At 36.9% G+C, this 21,085-nt stretch overlaps 1 protein-coding gene across 3 annotated transcripts in view; it reads left to right on the forward strand.

Moving 5' to 3' along the window:
- Positions 1-21,085, forward strand: part of KHDRBS2 (KH RNA binding domain containing, signal transduction associated 2) — an 829,362-nt gene that overhangs the window by 498,080 nt on the left and 310,197 nt on the right. For all 3 annotated transcript variants that reach the window (XR_009549510.1, XM_060189997.1, XM_060189998.1), the window contains 2 exons: positions 5,576-5,703; positions 15,914-16,112. Coding sequence is in view for 2 of the 3 variants with exons in the window: in XM_060189997.1 (XP_060045980.1) it covers positions 5,576-5,703; positions 15,914-16,112 (327 nt within the window). In the remaining variant the exon portion in view is untranslated. The remainder of the gene's footprint in view (positions 1-5,575; positions 5,704-15,913; positions 16,113-21,085) is intronic.

Below are 21,085 nucleotides of genomic sequence, written 5' to 3' on the forward strand. Positions count from 1 at the left end.
GCTTACTTGGATCCTGTGTTTTTTCTGTCATAGATATGACAAAGATTCAAGTATGGCCCCAGTCACACTAAAGGAAGTTTCAGTACTATGGTGTATTTCTGTTTCTTGATCTCTGTCTCTGTCTTTCTCTGAAAAAATTGACCTAAGGTGGCAAGATCCAGTGATGATTAAAGAAAACAAAAGCAAATTAAAACAAAACAAAAAAAATAAAGTAGAATTAATTGATGAGTACTGGGTGTGTTCTGCTTCATCCACCAGCTATTTCCTTCTCTCTTTTTAATTATCTTTATTTGTTGGATAGAGACATCCAGAAATCAAGAGAGTAGGGGGAAGTAGAGAGGGAGAGAGTCAGAGAGACAACTGCAGCCCTGTTTCATCACTTGTGAGGCTTTCCCCCTGCAGATAGGGAAAAACCTGGATCCTTGTGCAGTGTAGCATGTGTGCTCAACTGGGTGCACCACCACTTGACCACTATCCGCCAGTTGTTTCTTAATCTCTCTCCTCTTTTGATATCTTCATTGTATGAGATACAATAAAATTGAAATTTTTTAAAAAATTTTTTATTTAAGAAAGGATTAATGAACAAAAACATAAGGTAGGAGGGGTACAACTCCACACAATTCCCACCACCCAATCCCCATAACCCACCCCCTCCCATGATAGCTTTCCCATTCTCTAGCCCTCTGGGAGAATGGACCCAGGGTCGTTGAGGGTTGCAGAAGGTAGAAGGTCTGGCTTCTGTAATTGCTTCCACGCTGAACATGGGCGTTGACTGGTCGGTCCATATTCCCAGTCTGCCTCTCTCTTTCCCTAGTAAGGTGTGTCTCTGGGGAAGCTGAGCTCCAGGACACATTGGTGGGGTCTTCAATCCAGGGAAGCCTGGCCAGCATCCTGGTGGCATCTGGAACCTGGTGATTGAAAAGAGAGTTAACATATGAAGCCAAATAATTTGTTGAGCAATCATGGATCCCAAGCTTAGAATAGTGGAGAGGAAGTGTTAGGGAGGTACTCACTGCAAACTCTAGTGTACTTCTGCTTTCAGGTATATATTTTGCAGTGGTTTATGGATACGTGTGCACATAAGCTCTCTCTCACAGAAACTGGTGTATATCTAGGTTATGGGACTTTGTTAGAAAGTGAACTACCTGAGATGAAATTAGAGTGTACTATAAAAGGAAAGGTCTCACCCGAGTAATGAAGCTGAAGGGTTGTCATTCCACACGTGAAGTCTCTGGATACAGTCTGAGGTGAAGCATGTTGAGGTGGCAATCGTTGCGTTGGTTAGGTTGTGATCGGCGGATGCAATATTATTTGGTTTGGATTGGGAGATGCATACGGGAAAGTGGGCCCTATCCAAGGGTTCCAGGACTGGGGGAAGTAGGGGCTCTATAGTGGAGATGTGAGGTTCCTGATGTCTTAGGGTTCAAAAAGACAATCGATAGTTAATATTATCATCACATTATTTGTTAATTGGGTTAACTTTGAAAAGTCCCTTTGTTATGGTTTGCTGTACAGTATCCAGTATCTTGTATATAGCTGTGCTTTTGGATGCTTCTAATCTACTTGGTCTAGGCTTTTGAGAGAGTCCACATATCAAATACATAGCCTATATATTAAAAAGATTCAGTTTGTTTTTTGAGAAACTTTGAGACATACAATTGATTTCCCCCCTCTCATATTAATTAACTACTGATTTATATGTCTACATTTTGCTAGGAGTGTACATAAGCACCATTCCCACCACCAAAGAACTGTGACCCATCCCTCCTGCCCACTCCCACCCCCCACTGGCCCAGGAAGCTGCATGTCTACCCCTCACCACTGGGTTTTTACTTTGGTGCCCTACTTACAATTTGATCAGGTCCTGCTTTTAGTTTCCCTTTCAGATCTTCTTAGTCAAATTCTGTTGATAATAAAATTGAAATTAAGCTAATTAATGATTCTACAATTCTCTAAATGATTAAGTGAAAAGAAGGTTCCCTTTTTTTTTGGTCACTTTAAATCAAAAGCTAGAGCAAGTGTATGGAGGAATGTATTCAGAAGCTGAGTGGCTAAGAGCTAGACCTTTTGTGTCAGTTATCCAACTTTATTTATTTATTTTTTAGTTATACAACTTTTAAATGCAAACTAATAGTTCTTCAAGGAAATTAAAAGTGCTACTTTAGTAAACATATAATTGACCAAAAGGTAAAGTAAACCTTCCTGATGATACAGAAACAGTTTGAAGGAGGTGAGGAAAGATGGAGAGTAAAGCTTGAAGCTTGCAAGCACTGATTATTGAAGTTTAATTAAAGGAGCCATCTTTATAACATAAAAGTGTAAGGAGAATCATTAAGTGATCCTGTGGAAGCTATTAAGAGTTATACAGGGCTTGAGAGACAGCATAATGGTTATGCAAAAGACAGTCATGCTTGAGGCACCAAAGGTCCCAGGTTCAATTTTCAGCACTCTCATAAGCCAGAGTTGAGCAGTGCTCTGGTCTCTGTCTTCTCTCTCTCTCTCCTTCTTCTCTCTCTCTCTCTCTCTCTCTCTGTCTCCCCCTCTCATTAAAATAAAGTTATTCAGAAAGTCTACCTATGATTACTGATAAAGGTGAGTTCCCTAAACAAAAAATTTTCAATGTAGATAAAATAGCTTTACAATGGAGGAATGGACCATCTAAGATTTACATAAGTGAAAAGAAGTCAATGTTTGGTTTCAAAGATTCACCAGGTAAACAGACTTTATTAGGACCTAAAGCCCTGCTGACATTATATTGAAGCTAATGATCATTTGTTACTACAAAACTTCTGTAACCTTTAATAATTATGCTAAATCTATTTTGCCTGTGCTCTAGAAATAAAATGATAAAGCCTGAATTATACATCTGCTAACAACTTGGCTTACTGAATATTTTAAGTCCACTTTTGGCACCTGCAGCTTAGGAAAAAAATATTTCTTTCAATTTTTTTTCTTGCAAATAAATTCAGTTGCATATAAATCCACAGTGTGAGACATGCTGATCATCTGATCATTTTTTGTTCTCATTTTATCTGACAAAACTTCTATCTATATAATCCAATGCCACTGACTGATATATACAAAGAAATTAATATTTTGAATGTCTACCAACAAAATATTGAATTCATGGATCAAGGAGTAATTGTGACTTTCAAGTCTATTATGTAAGGAACATATTTTTGGAATAGAGAACTACTCAGTGGGAGAGCAAGTACCTATCATGCATGGGAACAATACCTGGAAGCACATGAATACAAAAAGAAAATGAATAGAACTCTATGGATGCCAGAGTGCTGCTACATCTTCTCTTTATCTCATCAGGTAAATAACAATAAATCATAAAAACAAATCTGGAAAGATCCCCTTTGCAGTTTGGGAATGTTACATAGGAAAATCATGAAATTAATTGTTGTTTTGATTGTCACTTTTTAATTTACTTAGAAGTAGCAATTCATCACCTTCCCTGATCCTAATAAATAATAGACTTGTCATTCTTGAGTTTGGTTGTTGCTTTAATGTGTAATTTAAGAGGTGGAAATTGAATAATATATGACTTGTTAGAAACTGTAATTTTCTACTGCATCGCTCTTCATACAACTGTGTTGACCCCATTATCACTGTAATCTAGTATTGAAGAGGATAAACATAAACACATGTTAAAATAAGAAAATAAGTACTTTTGAGTGAATAGTACTTTCGTTTGTAAACAAAGCACTTTTGGGAAATGAGATAAAGCTGGATTTGGAATGCTTATAGACTGAAAGCATCCCTGCCACATTTTAGACAGACATGTGAGTAAGTATGCACAGGTTTCATTTGATATTATTGCACTGCATATATGAAGAAGCAGGATGGCATTATTTGACATGATGGTACAGGTGATTCTGGACCCCATAACTAGCCCTAAGACATCATTATTGCTAGATTTCCCTTTACAAATGTTTCTAACTTGAACCCTAGATGCTTCTTTAACAGTATTCAATTTGCTGGATATCCTTTAAACAGATGTTTACTGAAAAGGATTTAACTAGATTCAGTAAAAAATAATGAATTGTTCTGTTTTGTATGTACATCTAGATGTGTGTGTGTGTGTGTGTGTGTGTGTACAAATTTGTATATTAATAGCAACAAAATATCATTCACTGTTCTCATTGATAAAAAGTAGACTTGGTCCTTTTGACTTTGACAGAATTTATAATTATTTCTATGAAATAACTGTGCCTTTTACAGTGGGTATCATTTCCTGTCAATCCAGTGATTAAATATTTAACACAAAGACAACTTATTTTTAACATTATTGATCAAAATTTATCAGATGTATAATTTCCCAGTTTTTGGAAACTTCCATTTTATTTATAGTTTTCTATAATTTTAACACCTGTGCAATATCGGCTTTGTTTGTGATATTGCCCTCATTTTATTTCTGCTTCAGAAACTATTTGAAAGTTATACATTCATGGAGGCTGAGAAGTAGTGCAGTTGGTTAAGTGCACATGGTGCAAATCGCAAGGACCGGCATAGGATCCAGGTTTGAGGCCCTGGCTCCCCACCTGCGGGAGGAGGCGGTTGCTTCACAAGTGGTTAAACAGGTCTGCAGGTGTTTATCTTTCTCTCTTCCTCTCTGTCTTCCCCTCCTCTCTGGAATTATCTCTATCCTATCCAACAATAGCTATAACAACAATAACAATGACAACCACAACAAGGGCAGCAAAAGGAAAAAAATGGTCTCCAGGAGCAGTGGATTCTAGTGCAGGTATAGAGCCCCAGCAATAATCCTGGAGGAAAAAAAAAGAAACTTATACATTCATTCATAGTTGAAATATATTATTCCAGTAAATTAATTTTACAGTAATGCTTTCATCAACAATCCTAAAGTTTGTACATTCTAAGATTTTGCCTATAATGCTATCTTTCTTTCCTGCCAAACATAACACATGATTATCACAGGGCCTAGGTCTTGCCTGAGCCACCAGGTTCCAGATGCTACCATGATGCCAGCTGGACTTCCCTGGACAGATGACCCCACCAATGTGTCCTGGAGCTCCTCTTCCTCAGTGCCCTGTCCCACTAGGGAAAGAGAGAGACAGGCTGGGAGTGTGGATCACCTTGTCAACTCCCATGTCAAGAGGGGTAGCAATTACAGAAGCCAGACCTTCCACCTTCTGCACCCCATAATGACCCTGGGTCCATACTCCCAGAGGGTTAAAGAATAGAAAAGCTATCAGGGGAGGGGATGGGATACAGAACTTTGGTGGTAGAAATTGTACCCCTCATCCTATGGTCTTGTCAATGTTTCCATTTCATAAATATATACATTAAAATTTAAAAACCCACATGATATCACAAGAAATCTTTTGTGATTTCCTGCTGAGTAATTCCTTGATAAAAAGTGTACTTCAATTTCCATATATAAACATAGAGATTTTAAAATATTTTCTTTTACATAATTTCAGATTTCCATATGTCAATATTTTATGTGTTATAAAAATAAATTATTTTTTTCTTACAATTCATTCTTTCTAGTAATCCAACACCCTATTTTCATTTATCAAGTCTCTTTCTTCTTTTCTCCTAGGACTATAATGATGAAATTCGTCAGGAGCAGCTGCGTGAACTATCTTACTTAAATGGTTCAGAAGACTCAGGTCGTGGCAGAGGTATTAGAGGCAGAGGGATCAGAATAGCTCCCACAACTCCTGCAAGGTACATTAGCTCTTACTTTACATAAATTAATAGCAAATGAGGATGGCAGTATTTTGCAAACCAGCTATGTATCATGATCACATCTAGGAATAAGCCACATCTGCAATAATAATGAATGCTTACATAACATATAGAACCTTAATAAATTGTATCATTAAGTCCTCCAGGGATGGTATTATTATTATTGTTATTATTATCTCCAGGATTATCATTGAGGCTTGGTGCCAGCACTGAGAGCAATTGAGAGCACAGAGAGCAACTGAGAGAGGAAGGGGAGATAGAGAGGGAAAGAGAAAGACAGACACCTGCAGACATGATTACAGTTTGTGAAGAGTCCCCATTGCAGGTGGGGAGCCAGGGACTTCAACTAGGATCCTTGCACAAGTCCTTGTGCTTAGGCCCTGTGTGCGCTTAACCAGGTACGCCACTGCCTGCCTCCTCAGGGTATTATTTTCAGATTAGAAATTGAGGCACAGGGACTTGGGCAGTGGTGCACCCAATTAAGGACACATAGTACTAAGCTGAAGGACCAGTGCAAGAATCTGGGTTTGAGCCCCGGCTCTCCTTTCACTAGCAGTGAAGGAAGTCTGCAAGTGTCTTTTTTCCTCTCTCTCTTTATATTCCCCTCCTCTCTCAATCTCTCTCTGTCCTATCCTTAAAATGGTAAAAATAGCCACCAGGAGCAGTGCATTTGTAGTGTGCTGGCGCCTAGCCCCAGCTATAACCATGGAGGGAAAAAAAAGAAGAGATACAGAAAGTTGTAAGATATCTGTCTAAGGTCACACAGATAATCGGACTGCAGAAGTAAAAATTTGAACTCTTTTCTGTCCTAAGAATACTAGAGAAACAAGACTGATTTTCTACTTTTTTGGTTCTGTTCTATGAATGCATAAAGGTAGTGAAATTGATTGCCTCTCTGAATTAGGATGTACTTGACTGAATGATAAAATTAGAAATTTATTTTGTATTTGAAGTTGCCTTTATGCCAGAGAGATTAAGAGATGGTTGATGATAGAGATGACACCAGTCCAGAAAAACCCGAAGCATATAGTAAAATTGATTACAGGAGTATTTTTAAGTTGAATTAGATATGACTGCAATATCCTTGGCCATCAAAGGGGATTTTTATATAATGTTGTTCACTTTGCAAAGAAGTTGAACTCTTTCTGCGTCAGATCTTGTTTTATATGATTTTGAATTTGTCAAACTTTCGGCAGAGAGTATTGGTTTGCAAAGCAAGTAAAATAAAATACAGCCTGCATATAAAGACTATCTAATTCAGTCATATTTTTCACCTTATAATAGTTGACCTTCAAATTTCTAAAGGACATAGATCTAGAATATGTTTTCAAATACTGCATAAAAGTCATCCTAAGAAATTCTAAGATATTTTAGCAATTCAATATTTCTCAAATTATGTTTCAAATACTTTAAACCACTGCTGTCAAAACACCTCAGTTTTATCATTTACCTCATAGATAACTTTTAAAAAGTTCATACATATAAAAATAAATAAATGATGATAGATGTACAAACAAAATACCCAAGAAATAATTTTCTATTTAAAGATAAAATAAATGTGGCAATTCGAGAAAAGTATTTATGATTGCAGAAAAAAACTTCTGAAAAGGATTTGAATACTTATTTTTGCATTTGTTTCTGAAAAAATAGAATACTTTAATGCAACTTAAGAAATTTGCTTACTTGAAAATTTATATGATGGGCAGGGGAGACAACATAATGGTTATGCAAACAGACTCTCATGCCTGAGGCTCCTAAATCCCAGGTTCAATCCCCTGCCTACCATAAACCAGAGCTGAGCAGTGTTCTGGTGTTTCTGTGTGTGTGTGTGTGTGTGTGTGTGTGTGTGTGTGTGTGTGTGTGTGTGTGTGTGTGTATTTGTGTGTGTCTCTCTCTGCATCTCTCTCAAAAATAAAATTAATAAAAAAATAAATTATATGACAGGGCAGGGATAGGTAGCATAATGGTTATGCAAAGTGACTCTCATGCCTGAGGCTACAAAGGCCCAGGTTTAATCCCCCACACCACCACAGGCCAGAGCTGAGTAGTGCTCTGGTAATATATGTATTTTACTTTTTTTTTTTTTTAACTCTTCTCATACTTTTTATGAATTCAGTCTTTTTTTTTTTTTTATTGACAAAGACACCTATCCAAGAAGACCTATGCACACCTATGTACATAGCAGGAGTTTGTAATAACCTATACTTCCACACTTCAGACCACCTATGTTGGTTTATAAAATATATTGTTGCAAACATATTTGTGGGAAATGTGCTCACTGTCTGGGAAGTCCTGGCCATTGTTTCCATGAGAATCTGAGTGGGTCAACCCCAAGTTCTTCCCCTTTCTGGGTAGAGACAATGGCAGCTCTCTTCTGACCTCATGAACTAATGATGGATGGCTTTCCTGATGGGGCAACCTTTCTGTACATGCCACTCTGTCCCCTTAAAACAAAGGCCGTGAATTACTGTGTATTGTGTATGGTCAGCTTGTAACCCACTGCAGATATCTTGATTTTACTCAGTTGCTCCCTTCCCCCCTCCCCTGAAGTGCCTGTAATTTACCCCCTGAGAAAATTGCATTGATGAGCTCATGACCAAGTCTTGTAGGTAACTTTCCAGTTGTGATCAAATACTTTGTAGGTCAAGATGTAACTTGTGTTTGGGTTAATGATTACCTCTATGCATTGTGTTTGTGTTAATGATTACCTCAACCTTCTCTCTGGACAATGGGCATATCTGATTGCTTGTATCCCCCAATAAATGAGTTGTCCCTCAGAGGCTTCTCCCAGAGCTGACTGTTTGTCTCTCCATGCACTGTATCCTCATGCAGAGTCACCCTAGATCTCCCAAGGGGCCCACTCTGACCCCCACCACCAGCAGCCGAGGAGGCGGGGGACCTGGAGTGACCCACACATGTCCAAATAAAATGATTAATTAAATTATTAATAATTAACTAATGTGTCATTTTTGTAGCATAAAAATGCCAAATTTAGCAGTTCACTATGGTATAAGCTATGTGTATATGTTTATAGTGACTACTGATAGAGCACGTTTATATACTCTAAATTCCTTTGGGAATTTTTTAAAAGCATTCATTAACATGCTTTTGAGAAATAACCATATCAATAGATTTCATTTAGTTATTAAAGTATCTTTCTTTTATTGTTGTAGTTATTGTTGTTGCTATTGATGTTGTCGTTGTTGGATAGGACAGAGAGAAATGGTGAGAAGGAGGGGAAGACAGAGATGGAGAGAGAAAGATAGATACCTGCAGACCTGCGTCACCCCCTGTGAAGTGACTCCCCTGCAGGTAGGGAGCCCAGGGCTCAAACAGGGATCTTTACACCAGTCCTTGCGCTTTGCGCCACATGCACTTAACCTGCTGTGCTACCGCCCCACTCCCTTTAAAGTATCTTAATCTCATATTGCATATATCATGTTAGTGGACTCTAGAAAATTTCAATGTTAGTAAAATTTCAATTTCTAATGAGTTAATAAATATTTATTTATATTTGCCCTTTTTTCCCCTATGTTCCTGCCTTCTCTTCCTTTCTAAGTCACACCAACACCTATTGCTACTTTCAAGTGCCCTCTCTTTTTTTCCTTTTCTCTCTCTGGGTCTTAACAGAATTGGAGTTCAGAGCCTTCTGATCAGAATTTTTTATGGGTTGCAGAAGGTGTGAACTTTGGCTTTTATAATTGCTTCTTTGCTGAGCATGGGTGTTCTGATCTAAATTTTAAATAAGGATTGGGTGGTAGTGCACTTCGTTGAGTGTATAAGGTACAAAGCACAAGGACCCAGGTTCAACTTTTGGGTCCCCTAAGCTTCACAAGTAGTGAGGGAGTGCTGCAGATCTTTCTGTCTTTTTCTCTGCCCCTCCCTATTTATCCCCTCCTTCTTGACTTCTATCTTTATTCAACAAATAATACATAAATAAATACCTTAGAAAAATTGATGGGGAGCTTTATTTTTGTTTTACTTTATTGGGGTAATGAATTACAATATAAATATTGACACATAGGATAAATTTCTTATCTCACCATGATAGACATCTACAAAACAATCTTCACCCCTTATTTAGGTCATTTCCACTATCATGCACTAGGACCATGGAGTCTCACCCCAGGTCCCACACTTTCTCACTTTCCCCAGAGCTTCATGCCCTGGTGCAATCCATCAAACTCAATACAAGTTTTAATTTTTGGTTTCTCTCCCTGCCTTTGTTTCTTAAATTCCACCTATGGATGAAATCATCCTTCTCAGTTTGGCTTATCTCATTTAACATGATTACTTCAAGTTCCATCCAAGATGAGCAAAGGACTTCATCATTTTTAATAGCTCAGTAGTATTACACTGTGTAAACATTTGACAACTTTCTTAGCCACTCATATGTTTTTGAATATCTAGGTTGCTTCCATGGGCTATTGGGAATGTGCTGTTATGAACATAGGTATATAGCTGTCTTCAGATAGGTTTTGTTGCCTCTTTTGTATAAGTTCCAAGGAGAGAATTTGATGAGTCATAAAATAAGTCCATTTCTAGTGTCCTGAGAAGTTGCCAAACTGTTTTCTAGAGGATTTGGACCAATTTACATTCCCACCAGCAATGTAGATGCATTTCTTTCTCCCCACATCCTCATCAACATTTATTGTTACCAATGCAGTTCTAATATATGCCATTCTCACAGGTGTAAAGTAGAATCTTACTGTTATCTTTATTTGCATTTCTATCCTTGGAGAATATGTAGGGCTGGAAATTGTGTGCAGTTTTGAGACAAGAATCACAGTGGGCCACTTGTTACCTAAGACCAGCTAATTAAACCACTTGAAAGTATATAGAAAGCTCTATTTTTACTATCCCATATATCATACATTCCTAATACTATACATATTAATGGAAAATTCATGTTGAAAATTAAGCTATTTTTACACTAATACATGTATAATATTAATAATAGCATAAAAAAAGAGAAAATAGACTGTTAACTTCAATTTTTTTGGTTATAGGGTTTTTCAGCTCTAGAATTTTTTTTTTCAGATAGAGAACAATAGAAAGAGAAAGACAGACACATACAGAGAAAAATACACCACAGTCACATAGCTTACCCCACTGTGGTGGAGGCTGAGATCAAACCTGGCTCAAGTACATACATAGCAAGAGGCATACTCTCCCATGTCAGCTATCAAGCTAAATCAGGAACTTGTTTCTCAAACAATGTGAGAAAATGTATCTCCAATTAAAAGGACATAAGGAAATCACTTAGTAGAGGATTAAGTTCGTCAAAAATTCTTAAAAACATGAGTTAATATATTCTAATTTGTACATATTTATGAAATTATGAATTTAATGTTATGTTGATACATTTACATTCATGCACAAAGTATGGTTCCCAACATATTTTTTTAAATTCTATAATGATTTTATATTTTTTAAATAAGGAATTTACATTCCCATAAAAGTATCTATGAAAACTATTAAATCTTTTCATTGGGACAGATAATAGAAAATTTCATCTATGTGTTGGAATGATAAGGTAAATGTCATCTCTAATACACATCATGGTTGCATGGTACATGAAAATATATAGTAAAATATGAAATATTAAGGGCAAAAGGCTGTCCCAGAACAAGGATATGTTTAGCCTGGTTACATATTAATAGTAGTACCAACTAAAATTAAGTGAAGGACCAAGTTAAATGAAGTATATAATTGCATTTATAATTTGCCCTAGTTTATAGATTGCTAGTGTGCTTTTGAACAGGTAACTCATACTTTATTTATTTATTTATTTGGTTCTGGACATTTAAAATAGCTTAGAAATGGCTACATGGTACCCTTGTTAAGATTTTTTTTTTAATTTCAGGATTCATATAAAATAGTAGTTCCCAAAGTGGACTATACATCAGATTTAATGAAAGCTTCCTATCTCTAGAAACTGTGATTCCATTGGCCTGGTGTGTAATCTGTAATGTAATTTTTCCTTCTTCTTCTTCTAGTGTTTGCCCTTCTTCCATAGTCAGTCAACAGCGTCAGGTTGAGCCTGATGTCTTCTTGTTGCTGGCTTTGAAAGTGACTGGGATCCATGTGGATTCAGTCGGCTAGGAAGGATCCTCAGTTTCCCCAATAAATGGGTACTCACAGGATGCACCACGAGAAGGTCGATCCAATGCATCTTTTTCCTAAGAGCTCTAGATAGTTCTAATATGCAGATAAATTTAGAAATTACTGATATAATGTATATAATCTAGAATATTGACAATTTAGGAAAGGCATATATGATAGTTATCATTAGAATGAAAGTGCAGGATACATTATGAGGAAAAATAAAGAGGACTGAGGACTAAAAGTGGGTGTACCAGTGTTCCAGTTTTAGTGCAAGAATAAAGAAGCCAGCAAAGGGAGGTTAAAAAAAGTAAGAACTGAACAGATCAGATCATATGGAGAAAATCTGAATCATAAGCATATAAAGGCATTTACCCCCAGAAAATACAGTGGCAAATATAGCAGTAAAGATGCAGAGGAAATAGGACAGAAAAATAATCCAATAGATTTGGACATCTTTGGTGATTTCAACTGAGAAGAAATTTAAAGAACTGATGAAATCATTATTGGATTGCTTTTGGTTCAGAAATGAGCAGGAGATAAATTAAGATGGGTGGTGGGTAGATAGCATAATGGTTATGCAAACAAGACTCTCATGCCTGAGGAAACAAAGTCCCAGGTTCAATCCCCCACATCACCATAAGCCAGAACTGAACAGTGCTCTGATAAAAATAAATAAATGAATAAATAAAAATAAAGAGAGAAAGAAAGAAATTAAGATGGGGAGATTTTACAATGTCAAAAATAATGGGGGAAAAACACTGCAAAGTGGATTCAGTGAGGAGCAGTACCTTAAAATATGTGAAGTAACTCTGGAGTTAATGGAGCAGGTAGCAATGAGCCTAGTATTAAAATAAAAAGATATAGTACACAGGAGGTAATGAGTCAGATTCAGAAGACAGGTTTGCTAGGAGTCTGCAAGACAACTGATGAGTGGATAGCAAAATTAGATTTGGTGTATCTTCTAACTTTAAACAAGGGAAAAATTGTTAAAGATTCTGAAATCTAATTTTACTTAACAGAATAGAAACCCACCTCATGCCTAGGAATTATAATCCCTATAATTATTTAGTGATATAACTAAGATTTGTGATTATGGCTTTACATGGGGTAAACATTTATTATCCACATATAAATACCTGGAAGTACTGATATGCTAACTAAACTCAGCAAGAGGACAGAGAACATTTGTATATCAGAACCAAGACATCCAATCACCCTTCTAGTGAGGAAACAGGTGCTCAGAGACCTAGTGAAGATAAAATTCTTCCTTACACCATTTTTGGATGTGTGATTATATTCTTATGATAGGTACTGTGTTCTCAACCAGACTGAAGAAGGCGCTTGAAGAAGGTGCTGGAACTATTTGATTTTTTTGTTTGTTTGCATTTTACCTCCCCCCAGTCTTGAAGAATGTTCTCTAGACATTAGATTCAGAATAAATTATTTTACAATTAATCTATTCATCAGCCCTCTAATCCATTTAAACTTTAAATCCTTTACTAGTATTCTTTTTTTTTTTTATTTAAGAAAGTGTTAATTAACAAAACCATAGGGTAGGAGGGGTACAATTCCACACAATTCCCACCACCCAATCTCCATATCCCACCCCCTCCCCTGATAGCTTTCCCATTCTCTATCCCTCTGGGAGCATGGACCCAGGGTCATTGTGGGTTGCAGAAGGGAGAAGGTCTGGCTTCAGTAATTGCTTCCCCGCTGAACATGGGCGTTGACTGGTCGGTCCATACTCCCAGTCTGCCTCTCTCTTTCCCTAGTAGGGTGGGTCTCTGGGGAAGTGGAGCTCCAGGACACATTGGTGGGGTCTTCAGTCTAGGGAAGCCTGGCTGGCATCCTGATGACATCTGGAACCTGGTGACTGAAAAGAGAGTTAACATACGAAGCCAAACAAATTGTTGAGCAGTCATGGACCCAAAGCTTGGACTAGTGTAGAGGAAGTGTTAGGGGGGTACTCACTGCAAACTCTAGTGTACGTCTGCTTTCAGGTATATATTTTGCAGTAGTTTACGGATACGTGTGAACATATGCTCTCTCTCACAGAACCTGGTCTATATCTAGGTTTTGGGACTTTGTTAGAAAGTGATCCACCTGGGATGGAATTAGAGAATACTATGAAAGGAAAGGTCTCACCCCAGTAATGAAGCTGAAGGGTTGTCATTCCACACGTGAAGTCTCTGGACACAGTCTGAGGTGAAGCATGTTGAGGTGGCAATCGTTGCATTGAGTAGGTTGCAATTGGCAGATGCAATATTATTTGATATGGATTGGAAGAGGCATACAGGAAAGTGGGCCCTATCCATTGGTTCCAGGACTGGGGGAAGTAGAGGCTCTATAGGGGAGATGTGAGGTTCCTGCTGTCTTAGGGTTCAAAAAGACAATGAATAGTTAATGTTATCATCACATTATTTGGTAATTGGGTTAACTTTGAAAAGTCCTTTTGTTAGGGTTTGCTGTACAGTACCTAGTATCTTGTATAAAGCTGTGCTATGGTTTGCTTCTGATCTACTTGGTCTAGGCTTTTGAGAGAGTCTGCATATCAATTACACAGCCTATATATTGAAAAGATTCAGTTTGTGTTTTGAAAATCTTCGAGACATACAATTAATTTTCCCCCTCTCATATTAATTTACTAGTGATTTATATGACTACATTTTACTAGGAGTATACATAAACACCATTCCCACCACCAAAAGACTGTGACCCATCCCTCCCACCCACTCCCACCCCCCACTGTCCCAGGAAGCTGCATGTCTACCCCTCACCACAGGGTTTTTACTTTGGTGCCCTGCCTTTATTAGTATTCTTACCATTTACTTATAAAAGCTCATTTTCTGAAAACAAGAAAGAGCCAGCTGGCCGCTATTAATAGTGAAAAACATAACCTACATCCCCCACATGTAGGTACAGACAGTGTGATTGTTGACATCCCAATGATCATCATTTTCCCTGAAGCTTTAGTGTTCCTGCTGAAAGCAGTACTTTCTGGTGGCCAGCCTTTCAGACATAATAAAATGTGAAATAACTATGCCTTTGTGCAAAGACTTCAGACAACACTCAACCTTCCAAAGACCTCTGAATACTATAAAAGTTGGATGCAACCGTTTGATCTCAGCTTTTAGTACAAGTTACTTTTGTGTTAAGTGCTGCAATACAGAGTATTCAGTCTGTCCTGTTTATTGCAGAATACTAATGTATTTCACTTGCAGAGGGAAATAAATTACATAAGGAACTTTATCAGTTACATGCACAATGATAAATCAGTAACAATGAGTTATAATTTCAAAGGACTTCAATCTTAAGATTCTATAATGAACAGAATATCAACATGACTAGATTTCTACATTTTATTGTAAATATGAATTTACTTTTTGTAATGGCAACATTGCCTATCACTGTCAATAAGCTCCAGCATTTGACATTCAGCTTCTCAGTTTCATGTACTATCTACCCACATATTTTATGATGTTCTACTTTGGATTATCATTGCAATATGTAATAAAATCCAAATGTTTTTGTTCACTTCCCTTTTATTTTATTGTTTTTATTTTTAGGACTTATTAATTTTCAAAAGAGACATGCAGAGAGAGAAAGAAACAGTGAAGACACCAGAGCATCACACAGCTCTGGCAGGGGCAATGCTGCAGCTTAAATCTGTGCCCTCAGGAAAGCAAGTCCTGTACTCTACAGCTAAATGATCTCACTGATAGGTTTTTTGTTTGTTTGTTTTAGAAGTAAACATGTAAATGGTATTTACATGGCTTTCATGATAACTAAATAATTACTGGTATTTGCAAAGTTTATTCTGTTGTGGAAGTGAAAATAATGTTACTTTGTTGTAGGGCTAATGAATTACAGTACAGTTGTTGTTGACACATTGGTACAGTTTCTCATCTCCCCATGGTTGATATCCACAAAATATTTAAAACTCTCAGTTGATACATGCATATACATTTATGCAGATATACATCTCCTTCCATTGTATGAAGGTTGCTGTGAGATAAGAACTTCATCTGTTTGAGGGCTTTTCTTTCTTGTTTCTCACCTGTGCTAAACCTGTATCTCCTAGGGGTCGTGGGGGTGCCATTCCTCCTCCACCACCACCGGGACGAGGTGTTCTCACTCCTCGGGGGACCACTGTGACCCGTGGAGCTCTTCCAGTGCACCCTGCTGCAAGAGGAGTGCCTACTCCACGAGCCCGGGGGGCACCAATTGTGCCAGGATACAGGGCACCCCCTCCTCCAGCCCATGAGACTTATGAAGAATATGTAAGTACCCGCAAGAAGTTGGTTGTTAGAAAGAATTAAATTTCTGAGTAGCGAACTAAGCCTCAAAGACATTTATATACCATGAATAGAGTAGATGGTGATTGTTGCAGACACAAAGGTTATTTGCAATATAATTTAGGTAGTGCAATTAACAATATTATCTTTGGGAAATTCTTTCCTTTTTCAGGTGTCATTGTCGTTAGTATCAGTTAAATAGCTGCATTTTAAAATCAAAGTTACCTGAGGTTTTCTAATTATTATAAGACTTAATCAACTTCAGAACAGAAATAATTTTGACAGTAATGTGAATCATCATATATTCAGAAGATTCAGAACATGATAAAGATTAGCATAAAACTCACTTAGAAATATTTGACAAATTTCTTTTGAATATTTTGAAAACTTTGTTATTAACGTGAGACCATATATTTTATCTTTTATTATAGTACTTTTATTCTCCTCACTAAATTAAAAATATAGGACTGGCCAATATGAAGAACTAAAAAAAATTAAAACAAAAGAAATATAGTATCTCTAAGAATCCTGCAAAATCTTTGTGTCCAGTGTGTCTTGATGGGCAATTTAACTTTCATCAAGCCTATTAGTTTCCAGTGATCACATTTTTCTAGTTCCTATAGCCATTTGCCTTACTATATTATGAAACTGTAAGAAGGGATACTTGTATTCACTGTGTACCCATAGTAAATCCACTACAAATACTAAATTAAATTGATGCAAGCCAAGCTATCCTGGGAAAAGATTCAAAAGTCTTTAATCTTTCCAACATTCTTATCCTCTCGGCTAGCTATTTCATTTAACTAATCACACACTTGTTGTCCTCTTAGAAGCCCTCTATGAATTATTCCTCATTAAATATAAACTCATTAAGGATAGTGGCTGTCATATCCTGGGCACTCAATACATATAAATGTTTTACATACTAGTTAATAACCAAGAAAAATTTAATACTAAAGTAAAAATAGTTCAAAATTGACATTAAAGTATATTAATACTTAGATAAATTTAGTTTTCAGAACAATATTACTACTTAACTATGAAATATTGACACAATAAAAATATTGCTTAGAAATCCATTTATGCTGGACACATGAGATATTTTCATTTAAATTATATTTTTGCATCAGATCAATATTTAAATATATTTGACAATCAGAAAATTAAAAAATTAGAAGCAAAGGTTATACCTTTAAATCAACCCACAAATTAAGGAAACAGAATCTAACTTCAGTACTGTTTACTTCAGTATCTATTTACTGAGACATAGCATGTGCAAAACAAATAATTGTGAAAATGAATTAATTAGAAATCTACAGTATGGACAATGAGATTTTTTTTTTTTTACTAAGAGGTTTCTTTATATATAATTACTAGTATTTTATTACTCTGAGAGGCATAAACAGTTTTTCCCCCCAAAAGTTAAATGAATGAGAACTAATTTTCAGGTGGTAGTGAAAGCATAAATAATCAAAACATTTACATTATATATAGACACTTTGAAAGGGAACACAATAGTGGGGGTTGGGCGCTGACACACTGGGTTAGCACAAGGATCACGGTTCGAGCCTCTGGCTTTTCACCTGTTAGGGGGTTGCTTCATAAGCGGTGAAGCAGGTCTGCAGGTGTCTCTCTCTCCCTGTCTATTTCCCCAATCTTACTCTTAATTTCTCTCTGTCCTATCCAATAAAATGAAAAAAAAAATGGCCTGAGGAGCAGTGGATTCATAGTGCCAATACCAAGCCCCAGAAATAACCTTGTGAAAAAAAAAAGGGGGGGGGGACATTCGTCTTTCACAAACATTGCAATATTTAGTGAATTAATCATTGGAATACAAAGCAAATGAAGGTCACCTATAAAAGTATAAGTCATTTGTAGAAATAGGTAAAAAGGGATACTTTATGAATGGTGGACTCTTGAGGGGTCCAGAAAATATTTAAGATATTGTAATGGAATATTTTACTTGTATTTGAAAGTATCAAATGTATTGATTATTTTCCCTAAAACGCATATTGAGTCATTGTCTTGTGCATTATTCTGAAGGTTCTGTAGCTACAACTGAATAAAACAGACCAAATATCTGCTTTCATAAAGCTTATTTTCAGCGAAAAGAGAAAAAGAGCAAGCATAAATACATTAATAAAGCAGTGAGAAGGTAGAGATTAAATACTTTGAGGAGAACTGAACGACGGGCACTACCATGAAATGGTGGTTAGGGAAGGTCTCCTCAAAGAGCATTTTTGAGCAGGTGCCTAAATGAAAAGATCATCAAGTAAAGGAAATAACTCCCTCTAGGGTATCTCTGGTAAAGGAAAAAGCACATGCAAATACCCTGAAATGGAACCTTATTTAAGTGTCTTTGGATCAGCAAAGAGAACATTAAAACTGGGATATTAAGTATGAGGAAGGCAGTACATAGAGTCAAAGAATAGATAGGCCAATTCATTTTGCTACTGAGAAAAATTGAGTAGAAAGTGACATGATCAAATTTATATTTTGGGTGGTTGTTTTGCACATATTGTGGGAAATATGATATCAGGGTGAAAATGGCACAAGAGTCCATAAAGAAGGTCAGGTGAATAATTCATTGAAGTAGCTCCCATTGACAAAATGATCATTTGAAGGGACTAAGAAAATCAGGTTCTGACTGTACTGTGAAAGTGGTATTAAGATTTGATCATGGAATAAAGGTTAAGTTGTGTGGAAAGAAAATGGAGTAGAAAATGACTTGTGAAGTGAAAGTTAAGCTCAACCTTGTTCTGAATAACTGAGTTACATTAAGGTATCAGTTACTGAAATAAGTACCAGAGTAAATTTTGAAAGTTAAGTTGAAGATCCTGTTGAAGGTGTTAGGCCTTCAAAAAAGGTATTGCTGGCTAGATAAGACATAACTGTCAGCAGCCTAAGATTTTAATTATATTCATGTTACTAAATACTTTATTTTATGAATACATTATGAGTTTACTATTAATTTTATATAATTGAATAATTAAAAATTTTCAAGACCATATAAACTATTAGAAATAAACATTTATAAGTACCTACAACACTTCTGCCATTAAATGATAGGTAAATGTTAATTATATGTGATTTTTTTTTGCATAAATAGAAAGCTTTAATGCTGTGCTGACTTTTTCAACTAGAAAGAGACAGACACATGAAGAAAAAGGCCCCAGCTCTGAATTTTTCTCCAGTGCAGCCTAGAACAGACTAGAACCTGGTATAATATTTTTTAATTATCTCTTAGGATAAGTTATGGAAACATTGAAGACATTGACATTTATCAACAATTTTTTATTTATTTAAGAAAGGAGACATTAACAGAACCATAGAATAAGAGGAGTACAGCTCCACACAATTCCCACAACCCGATCTCCATATCCCATCCCCTCCCCTGATAACTTTCCCCTTCTCTATCTCTCCGGGAGTATAGACCTAGGGTCATTGTGGGTTGCAGAAGGTGGAAGGTCTGGCTTCTGTAATTGCTTCCCTACTGAATATGGGCTTTGACTGGTCGAACCATACTCCCAGTCTGCCTCTCTCTTTCCCTAGTAGGGTGGGTCTCTGAGGAAGGAGAGCTCCAGGACACATTGGTGGAGTCCTCTGTCCAGGAAAGTCTGGTCAGCATCATGTTGGCATTCAGAGCAAAGAGAGTTAACATACAAAGCCTAACAAATTGTTGAACAATCATGGACTTAAAGGCTGGAATAGTGTAGATGAAATGTTGGGGGGTTACTCCCTGCAGACTCTTGTGTACTTCTGCTTTCAGGTATATATTTTCCCTGGTTTGTGGGCACGTGTGAACATATGCTCTATCTCAGGACCTGGACTATATCTAGATTTGGGGACTTTATTGGGGAGTGGACCACCTAAAATGGAACTATAGAATACTATGAAAGAGAAGGTCTCACCCGAGTGATGAAGCTGAAGGGTTGTCATTCCACACCTGAAGTCTCTGTACAAAGTCTGAAGTGAAGCATGTTGGGGTGGCACTCGTTGCTTGATTAAGTTGCGATCCACAGATGCAATATTATTTTGTTTGAATTAAGAGAAGCATGCAGGAAAGTGCGCCCCACTCTAAGGTTCCAGGACTGGGGGAAATATAGGCTCTATAGCGGAAATGTGAGGTTCCTGCTGTCTTAGGGTTCAAGAAGACGATGGTTAGTTATTGTTATCATCTCATTATTTGGTAATTGGGTTAACTTTGAAAAGTCCGTTTGTTAGGGTTTGCTTTGTAATACCTAGCATCTTGTATATAGCTGTGCTACCAGTTGCTTCTGTTCTCCCTGGTCTAGGCTTTTGAGAGAATCAACATATCAAAGACTCAGCATATGTATTAAAAAGACTCAATCTGTGTTTTAAAAAGTTAGAGACATATGATCAATTTTTCCCCTCTCAAATTAATTAAATAGTTGTTTATATGAATATACTTTACTAGGAGTGTACATAAACACCATTCCCACCACCAAAAGACAGTGTCCCATCCCACCCACCCACTCCCACCCCCACCCCACCCCCACCACCTCAGGAAGCCTAATGTCTACCCTCCCCCTCACAATAGGTTTTTTTTTTTTACTTTGGTGCCCCACTCTCCATTTAATTAGATCCTGCTTTTAGTTTCCCTTTCTGTTCTTCTTTCTGAACTTCTGTTGATGAGTGGGATCATCCCATACTCATCTCTATCTTTCTGACTTAGCTCCCTTAAAATAATTCCTTCTAGCTACATCCAGGATGGGTCAGATAAGGTGGGTTCATTGTTTTTAATAGCTGTATTCCATTGTGTGTATGTACCACAGCTTTCTTAGTCACTCATCTACTGTTGGGCATCTGGGTTGCTTCCAGGTTTTAGCTATTATGAATTGTGCTGCTATGAACACATATCTTTTTGATTGGGCATTATGGAATCTTTGGGGTATATCCCCAGGAGAGGATTTACTGGGTCATATGGAAAGTCTATG

This window comes from Erinaceus europaeus, chromosome 4 (genome assembly GCF_950295315.1).
Source record: "Erinaceus europaeus chromosome 4, mEriEur2.1, whole genome shotgun sequence".
In the NCBI taxonomy this organism is placed as follows: domain Eukaryota; kingdom Metazoa; phylum Chordata; class Mammalia; order Eulipotyphla; family Erinaceidae; genus Erinaceus; species Erinaceus europaeus.